The sequence below is a fragment of the Borostomias antarcticus genome, assembly GCF_949987555.1.
Source record: "Borostomias antarcticus genome assembly, chromosome: 12".
NCBI classification, from domain to species: Eukaryota; Metazoa; Chordata; class Actinopteri; order Stomiiformes; family Stomiidae; genus Borostomias; species Borostomias antarcticus.
The window spans coordinates 12,664,881-12,674,880 of NC_140245.1; the positions used below are offsets into that span (position 1 = coordinate 12,664,881).

At 48.8% G+C, this 10,000-nt stretch overlaps 1 protein-coding gene across 1 annotated transcript in view; it reads right to left on the bottom strand.

Moving 5' to 3' along the window:
• Positions 1 to 5,568, bottom strand: part of snx9a (sorting nexin 9a) — a 16,419-nt gene extending 10,851 nt beyond the window's left edge. Inside the window, exons 1-4 of the mRNA XM_084446691.1 lie at positions 5,199 to 5,568; positions 4,437 to 4,523; positions 4,034 to 4,108; positions 3,497 to 3,571 (exon numbers count right to left, since the gene is read on the bottom strand). Of these exons, the coding sequence (XP_084302817.1) occupies positions 3,497 to 3,571; positions 4,034 to 4,108; positions 4,437 to 4,523; positions 5,199 to 5,210 (249 nt within the window). The 5' untranslated portion in view covers positions 5,211 to 5,568. The remainder of the gene's footprint in view (positions 1 to 3,496; positions 3,572 to 4,033; positions 4,109 to 4,436; positions 4,524 to 5,198) is intronic.
• Positions 5,569 to 10,000: the final 4,432 nt, after the last annotated feature.

The window sequence follows — 10,000 nt, forward strand, 5'->3', positions numbered from 1 at the left end:
AATATATTAAATATACACATTACATACAAAACGCATTTCCGAATAAGGAGCTATTTAGACCAGTTTTAGTCCGTGTTGCCCTCAGGTTGTCAGGGAGGGCATTCCTCAGGTGGGGGGCAGCTGAGCACAAGACCGCTGGTCTCCCATAGAGCAGAGCTGAGTCCTGGGGTATGAAGAAGCAGGGTCTCCATAGAGCAGAGCTGAGTCCTGGGGTGTGAAGAAGCAGGGTCTCCATAGAGCAGAGCTGAGTCCTGGGGTGTGAAGAAGCAGGGTCTCCATAGAGCAGAGCTGAGTCCTGGGGTGTGAAGAAGCGGCTGTTTCCAGATTGAAGACTGCAGGAAGGGGCTGAAGCACCAATAATGTAATAATTTCCTGAAAATGTAATAAAATTTGAACTTAACTTGATCGAAAACATAATACAACCTAATAATGTAATTGTAGCGATAATGTTCAGGGGTTTGGTGGAGTGAGGAGTTCTTGGGAGGCGGCAGGTGGTTCACCATGGATGCATTTGAAAGTTAGGAGGTTTGTTTGTGTTTGCATGTTGAAGTGACTTATATGGCTCTAAGCACTCTGTCTGCCGTCCAACATTATCTGCTATGTGTATGTGCCTGTGTGTGTGTGTGTGTGTGTGTGTGTATCGTGAGTGTGTGTGTGTGTGTATCGTGAGTGTGTGTGTGTGTATCGTGAGTGTGTGTGTGTGTGAGTGTGTGTGAGTGTCTTAATGGCTGAAGCGGGGACGAACCTGGCCTCGATCCTGGCTCCCCGACTAAAAACGTCTTTAATTACATTTCTGAGTGTTCTCTCCTGCCGATGACTCACCTGCTCCAGCTCAGCTGATTGGATGCTAAAGTGCTCAACTGTCTTCAGGGGATTTGCGCTGAGGTTGGCGGGGTAGGGTTAGTGTTAGGGTTAGGGTGAGGGTTCCCAAGTTCCTGTTGAGCGTCCGAATGAGGGAGCGCATTCATTCTGACCCTGTTTGGTTTCTGAATGTTGACCAACTGGGCGGAATATCCGCCACTGACATGGATTTGCATAAAAACACCAGTGCAGACGCGCGAGCGCCCACACACACTCACACGCACTCACACACGCGCAAACACACACACACACACACACACACACACACACACACACACACACACACACAGGCCATCTATGACATCGTTGGATATTACATAACCATGTTAGCAGTCGTCCACAAAAGCCGCTTGTTTGAGGCCACTTCCGCTTCACATCCCACAACGCTCTGCTCCTGAATGTCTCTCTGTCTCTGTCCCTCCCTCTCTCTCTCTCGGTCTCTCTCTGTCTTTCCCTCTGTCTTTCCCTCTCTCTCTCTCTCTCTCTCCCTCTCTCTCTGTCTCTCCCTCTCTCTCTGTCCCTCCCTCTCTCTCCCTCTCTCTCCCACTCTCTCTCTCTCTCTCTCTCTCTCCCTCTCTCTCTCTCTGGCTCCTCCCTCACTTTCCGTTTCTTCCTCATTCCCAAATCTCTCTCCAGGTCGTCCTCAGACGAGGCCTCCACCTCCACCTGTCCTCCTGGTCCTCATGTCCTCCTGGTCCTCCTGTCCTCCTGGTCCTCCTGGTCCTCCGTACATCTGGCAGCTCGCCGCTACTTTCCGCTCCTGCGTCTTTCTTTAGTCTGTCCACATACGCCCGTGTGTTAGTGTGGGACGCCCTCGTGACCGACGCTTGTGTGTTAGTGTGGGACGCCCTCGTGACCGACGCCCGTGTGTTAGTGTGGGTTAGGGTTAGGGTTAGGGTTTGGCTCCCTCAGAACCAGCCCGCTGGCCGGCAGCTCCTGGAGGGCCTTCTGCAGGGTGGGCTTCAGGGTCCAGCGCCCCCCTAGGGCCTTCTGCAGGGTGGGCTTCAGGGTCCAGCGCCCCCCTAGGGCCTTCTGCAGGGTGGGCTTCAGGGTCCAGCGCCCCCCTAGGGCCTTCTGCAGGGTGGGCTTCAGGGTCCAGCGCCCCCCTAGGGCCTTCTGCAGGGTGGGCTTCAGGGTCCAGCGCCCCCCTAGGGCCTTCTGCAGGGTGGGCTTCAGGGTCCAGCATTCACAGCCTTAGAGGAGAACCGTAAAAGAAGCTGAGCCTGATTTGTCGGGGGAGGTTGGAGTTCCACACGCAGCCATGCCGTTCAGGGCGTTCCATGCCAGCACCTTCCTCATTTTAAGGTCTTGCTGGGAAGACCTGACCCATGACCCCATGACCCCAGGACCTTGAAGTCCCTGACTCTCCCAGAGCAGGGCCTCCTGTAGAGGTCAGAGGCGGATGGTCCAGGAGGTTGTAGGTGATAACTTCAGTCTTCCGGTCATTGATCCTAAAGCCCGGTAAACACACAGTACTTGCTGTTTATCAACGTGCGCGCGTGTTTCCGGTGCGTTCGTCTCTGAGGACCTGCGCTGCTGACCGCTGCCACGCTCCAGAGGACCTCAGGGAACGTGGCCGCCATCTTTTGGAAGAACACACGCTCCGAGTTAAAAGCAAACCCACCATGGGCTTCAGACCAGCCTGGGCAGACTATCTCCAATATCTCCGCTCTGGCCGGGAGCTCTGGTGCTCCACACGGATGATCATCTGCGTGAGAGAGTCCAGGCTGGTCAGGACTACTGCAGGGAGTCGTCTAGACCTCAGTCTACTAGACCCATCCTGCTCGCTAGCGTCACCATGGACACAAGCCCCCATCACGTGGACGCAGGGGTGAGGCAGGTTTAGTAGGCGGGAGTGAGAGGTGGGAGTGAAAGTGCTGGAGTGAAAGTGTGTGTCGTAATACCCCCGCACGCCAATTGCTCAATGCTCATAGCCGACACGTGCTTCATTTTCACGCGTGCGTGGCGTTCGGACCACCGGCTGCAACCTGGGCTCGACCTTTCACCCGCACACAGAGTTGGACATCACCGCTGCCGTTGCGTGAACAGACGTGGTGGTATTGGTACGCAGAGGGGCAAGACCCGTGTTACAGAGGGAAGAGGCACGCCCTGTCCGCTTTGGGATCAGGTGGTCGTGCATCTCTGACATCCTGATTCAAGAATTGGGAATCTCCCTAGTGCCTCTCTCTCTCCCTCCTATCTTCTAACCAGGTCCAGTGGATGCCCCACTGTCACCAGCAGACCTCCCGGAGTCCGATAGATACCCCCGTGTCTGCTGTGGATGTCGTAGTATTTAGTTAACACACACACACAAGTACACACAGACATACACCAGCCCACTTCTGGCTTTAGGCCTGGGCCATAGCTAAAACACACCAGTATTTGCCATGTCTCTCCTATGATGCTTTTTTAGCCTCTCTTACTCTGAAATGTAATTTAATGTAATGTATTGCTTTATAAATGTTCTTAGCCGGTAGACAAACATACTCCTGGAGCTTGCCCGATCGCCTTGTTGAGTGTGTGTGTGTGTATTTTACCTGTGTGTGTGTGTATTTTACCTGTGTGTGTGTGTGTGTGTGTGTATTTTACCTGTGTGTGTGTGTATTTTACCTGTGTGTGTGTGTGTGTATTTTACCTGTGTGTGTGTGCTGTCGGCAGCCTGCTGGCGTTGGGCATCGGGATGGGAGCCCACCGTCTCTGCTCCACTCAGCTGAGAGAGACAGAAGGATGGAGAGATGGAGGGATGGAGAGAGAGAGAGAGAGTGAGAGAGAGAGTAAGAGAGAGAGAGAGAGAGAAAGAGAGAGAGAGAGAGAGAGAGAGAGAGGGAGAGAGAGAGAGAGAGAGAGAGAGAGATGTCTTAGGAGATAAAAGCATTCCTGATATTACTGCGCAGGTCTGAAGCCTATGCTCCCCTCTGTCTCCCTTAATCAATCCCAGATTGCAACTAAGCGCGTACACACACACACTCACACACACACACACACGCACACACACACGCACACACCACACACACCACACACACCGCACACACACACTGCACACACCGCACACACACCGCGCACACACACACACACTCACACACGCACACACACACACTCACGCACACACACTCACACTCACACTCACACTCACACTAACACACACACACACACACCACACACACTCACACACCTCCAGGTAGTCTTCTGGCACCAGTCCCCTCTCTCCTCTGGAGTTCTGTGCTTCGATCCAGCCTCCCCCCACATTCTACAGCAGACAGACAAAAACACACAACTCATATTAACGCAAACAGCAAATAGACATGTGTGTGTTACAGTGTACAGCATATCTGGTTCATCACTGTGTGTCTGTGCGTGTGTGTGTGTGTAACTGGTTGAACACTGTGTGTGTGTGTGTGTGTGTGTGTGTGTGTGTGTTACAATGTGTACCTGGGTGATCACTGTGTGTGTGTGTGTTTGTGTTGTGTGTACTGTACCTGGCTGAACACTGTGTGTGTGTGTGTGTGTGTGTGTGTGTACGTATGTGTGTGTGTGTGTGTGTGTGTGTGTATGTGTTTGTGTGTTACAGTATGTACCTGGTTGATCACGGTGACGGTCTCTCCTTCTCTCACCGTCAGCTCATTGTTCCCAGGTTCAGCGGAGAAGTCGTACAACACTTGGGCCTGAAACACACACACACACACACACACACACACACACACACAGTTCAGCCAGGTACACAAACACACACACACACACACATACACACACACACACACACACACACACACACACAGCAGGGATGAGAAACAGGAAGAGTCTGGCTATCTGGAGGACGTATACATTCTGACCCGTACAAATAGTTCTCTCACTCACACTCACACACACACACACACACACACACACACACACACACACACACACACACACACACACACACACAGTGACCTGCCTAGTTCACACACACATCCTGTCTGGGTGTTTCTCTGTCGCTTGACCTGGGGGCATGCAGTCAGCAGCACAAACAGGGAGCACAACCTGTTCCTCCCTCGGTCCGGCTGGACTGGACTGGATCTTCGGGCACTCTAAACTAGTTTTGATCTAGCTGCGTTTGTTCAGCTAGGCTACTTTGAAAACACAAGGGCTGGGCTGCCTACAGACACGCACACGCACCAGGCATGACAACGCGAATGACAACAAAGTGTGACGCAAACATCTTTAACTTTGTCTATCCATGGATCAAACATAAATGCACAACCACGACTTGGCTACACGTTATAGCCTACATGCCCTATTGACTACCTCGAATTATTCACTAAAGTTACTATAGCCTATCGGCCATGTAGATGCCCTGTTACCTTGGCAGCCATCGTTGAAGCATTTAGAAGTTTTCCACGCAAAAATGTCTCCACAAAAACTCCGGTCAGTGCAAACAACTCAACAACCTCCAGCCGCTGAACGTCCACGTAAAACAACAAACATTCAGAAGAAGATCGCTACATGGATGTGATGCAATTGTAGCCTGGTGAAGATATCACTAACATACGCCGCTACAATCCGGTGTATTTTTTTTTCCTCCAAATGATATTTTGCCTTCTGCACCCGCGATCCAGGGAAAGGCAAACCCGGAAAAGAAAGAAGGACTGCGCCAGGAAGAGCGCTCTTTCGGTCGTGGATATTTCTGTGACAAGTTGGTTTATCGGGTTGCGGATACCGCAGCAGTCCCTTTTCCTACAGCCAGCTGTCACGGGACGGGCCCAAGGGCAGGCCTATGTAAACACAACACAACACAACACACACACACACACACACACACAGTAGGCAGACCGTTCACAGAGGCAAGTGTCTGTTATCGGGAGAACCTTGCCCTTACTGAAGGGGTGCAGTACTACCCTGCTCCAGCAGGAGCTGGATAAACTAAATGTTATTTATCGTCTACAAGGGCGCTACTGGGCAATTGACTTGTTGTTTGTTAGTGCTTAATGCTGATATGATAAGTCATATGATTGTTTTTAGATTGCGGGCCCTCTGACCTGTAGCATCGGAAGCCTTCAGAATCTGTGCGCTTGGCTCCCTCTAGTGGTCATCTAGCGGTACAGTAAGAGGGAGCTGCCGAGCCTGCACAGGGACAATAGAATAGAATAGACGGTTTATCTGCCATTTATAACCAGGGCAGGTAGGCTACATTGGAATTCTTGTTATCGCTTGTCCTTACAATATCTTATCAGCACTAATAGATTCCTTCACAAGTAGACATACAGTATATATCGTAGAGATATGCAATTTACTATCTAGCAGTCTATCAAATTGACCTTGTGAGGGGAGGGGGGGGGGGGGGTCTTAGGCATATAAGTGTGTGTGTGTGTGTGTGTGTGTGTGGGGGGGGGGGGGGTATATGCGACGGCTGGTGAGTGGGAGTCTGTCCAAGGGGGGTCTTCAGTGGGGGTCTACTGCTGCTGCTGCTGTTGAGCTTGCGGACCGCCTCAGGACAGAGGCTGCTGGGGAACATGTCCTTCACAGTCATGATGCTCAGACATCTACGGTCTCTCTGCCATCTACGGTCTCTCTGGGGAGATGGTGTGAACAGGTGATGGCTGGGGTGGAGAGAAGAGAAGAAGAGAGAGAACAGAAAAGAAGAGAGGAGATGAAAATAAGTGAAAGAAGAAAGAACAGAGGGAGCAGAAGTAGAATTTAAACCCACAAGACAGAGAGAGAGAGAGAGAGAGAGAGAGAGATAGAGAGAGACAGAGAGATAGAGAGATAGAGAGAGATAGAGAGAGAGAGAAAGAGAGAGAGAGAGACAGAGAGAGATAAAGAGATAGAGAGAGAGAGAGAGATAGATAGAGAGAGAGAGACAGAGAGAGATAGAGAGAGATGGAGAGAGATAGATAGATAGAGACAGAGAGAGATAGATAGAGAGACAGAGAGATAGATAGAGAGAGACAGAGAGAGATATAGATAGAGAGAGACAGAGAGAGATATAGATAGAGAGAGACAGAGAGACAGACAGACAGACAGACAGACAGACAGACAGACAGACAGACAGACAGACAGACAGACAGACAGACAGACAGACAGACAGAGACAGAAGACAGAGCAGTCAAAGGGTTTCCTATTAGTTGATATCTCAACGGGACACCTCTCATCCAAGTTTCAGTCAAGAATGAAAACCATGTATTCCCTCCTAGAACCACCTCCTACATTAGAACAGCCTAGTTCAATCCCTCCTCTTAGAACCACCTCCTACATTAGGACAGCCTAGTTCAATCCCTCCTCTTAGAACCACCTCCTCCATTAGAACAGCCTAGTTCAATCCCTCCTCTTAGAACCACCTCCTCCTACATTAGAACAGCCTAGTTCAATCCCTCCTCTTAGAACCACCTCCTCCATAAGAACAGCCTAGTTCAATCCCTCCTCTTAGAACCACCTCCTCCATTAGAACAGCTTAGTTCAATCCCTCCTCTTAGAACCACCTCCTCCATTAGAACAGCCTAGTTCAATCCCTCCTCTTAGAACCACCTACTCCCTTAGAACAGCCTAGTTCAATCCCTCCTCTTAGAACCACCTCCTCCATTAGAACAGCCTAGTTCAATCCCTCATCCTAGAACCACTTCCTGTAACATAGCCTAGTTAATTTCTTCATGAAACCCTAGTGAGCGTATTTGGTTATCTGGCGCCACCTCCTGGACATATAGGATCATTCCTTCCCCGAAAGCTGCTTCACTAGTTATAGAAGGTGGTGACAGTGTGATTAAGGGATCGTAGTGTTGTATTTTCATAGGCGGTATCAGATACGAGATGCTGTTAAAAGATAGAAAAAGATAAAAGATGCAGCACAGTGTTTGAATCAGTGTGACCGATTTGAACTTGTGGTGGATTTTGAGTCCTGATGGTGGCGCTAACAGTCAAAATTTTAAAACAAAAAAAAAAATCATAACAAATCAGCCCTACATGCATCACTTTGCAACCACCACCAACATGTAGGCCCAAGTGAGCAGAAATGTGCTTTGAGCTGGCAGGAATTATGAAGCCCATCACTGTTTTTCTCAAAAACTGTTAAACCTATCAAACTCTACTCCTCCCACATTTTTTTGTCAATTGACACCCCGATTGCTACTCTACATCTCCAGACTGTCCTCCACAAACCATCTTCACAGATTTTTGAAATATCAAAAGCTGAGCCCACAGCGCATCAAAATGTTTTACTGTAAACAGTAGGCCTACTGTATGCAGCTACTGCAAATACTCACTCTATAAATCTCAAATTTTCATGAGGAAAATGACAACATGTTCATGTTTTAATTTAATAATTGTATTATTAATGAATTTTATGATATAATGTTAATGTTTTAATTAAATATTTTTGTAAATTCTCTTCTGTATGCCTGGTGTTCAAAGTGCTCCGCGGGCTGGCTCCACCCCCGCTGAAAGGATTTATTAAACTGAGGTCTAGCACCAACTCCAGCCGGCTCACCAGAGCTGCTGCAAACAGGGACTGCGAGGTTCCCCTCAGGAAAACGTATTTGGGACAAAACGTCTTGTCCTTCAAAGGGAGGGCAGGATGGAATATCCTACCCTTATCTATGAGGGAATGTCCCACTCTGGCCACCTTAAAGGACAATGCTTGTTTTTGACAACCTGGACCTTATTTACGACATATTATAAGACGTTTGACACACCGAGATCACTTTGGTGTAGTTCGGAGGCATGTAGAAGAAATGTAAAATCCAGCGCGAGCCAATATGTATGCATGTAATGGCAGTGGTGGGGGCACCGAGAATGCAGTTTCTAAAAATCTATTTTTTGTTGTTTTCATCAATCTGTCTTTATGAATCGCTAGTTGTGCTTACATAGAGCGTAGGCCTGTTGTGGTTTTTCACATGCCTCTGTAATAGGATCTTTAGAAACATCTTTAGACACGAAATAGCTTCCTCACTTGCTCCAGCACGCATGCGCACAGCGTGCTGGAGCAACGATTGCGCGCTGTGCGCATGCGTGCTGGAGCAAGTGGGGAAGCTATTTCGTTTCGAAAGACATTTCTAAAGATCATATTACAGAGGCATGTGAACAACCACAACAGGCCTACGCTCTATGTAAGCACAACTAGCGATTCATGAAGACAGAAGACAAAACAACCGTTTCGCGGCAGAAAATAGATTTTTAGAAACTGCATTCTCGGTGCCCCCACCACCGCCATTACATGGATATACTGGCTCGCGCTGGATTTTAAATTTCTTCTACATGCCTCCGAACTACACCAAAGTGATCTCGGTGAGTCAAACGTCTTATAATATGTCGTAAATAAGGTCCAGGTTGTCAAAAACGAGCATTGTCCTTTAAGGTCCACCTGAAGGTGTGGCTCACAGCTAACCAATCCTGCAATCATTCCACATTGACGTATGTTTTAACATGATGCTCTGTACTTTAGTTTAATTATGTTTTTCTTTCTCTCTGCTTCTTGTTTGTTGGCCTTTACTTTCTGTGTATTATGTAACATCAACCTGCCTGCATGGACTACAGATGACATCAACCTGCCTGCATGGACTACAGATGTAACATCAACCTGCCTGCATGGACTACAGATGTAACACCAGCCTGCCTGCATGGACTACAGATGTAACATCAACCTGCCTGCATGGACTACAGATGTAACATCAACCTGCCTGCATGGACTACAGATGTAACATCAACCTGCCTGCATGGACTACAGATGTAACACCAGCCTGCCTGCATGGACTACAGATGTTACATCAACCTGCCTACATGGACTACAGATGTAACATCAACCTGCCTGCATGGACTACAGATGTAACATCAACCTGCCTGCATGGACTACAGATGTAACATCAACCTGCCTGCATGGACTACAGATGTAACACCAACCTGCCTACATGGACTACAGATGTAACATCAACCTGCCTACATGGACTACATATGTAACATCAACCTGCCTGCATGGACTACAGATGTAACATCAACCTGCCTACATGGACTACAGATGTAACATCAACCTGCCTGCATGGACTACAGATGTAACATCAACCTGCCTGCATGGACTACAGATGTAACATCAACCTGCCTACATGGACTACAGATGTCACATCAACCTGCCTGCATGGACTACAGATGTAACATCAACCGCTATAATCTGGCATGTTTA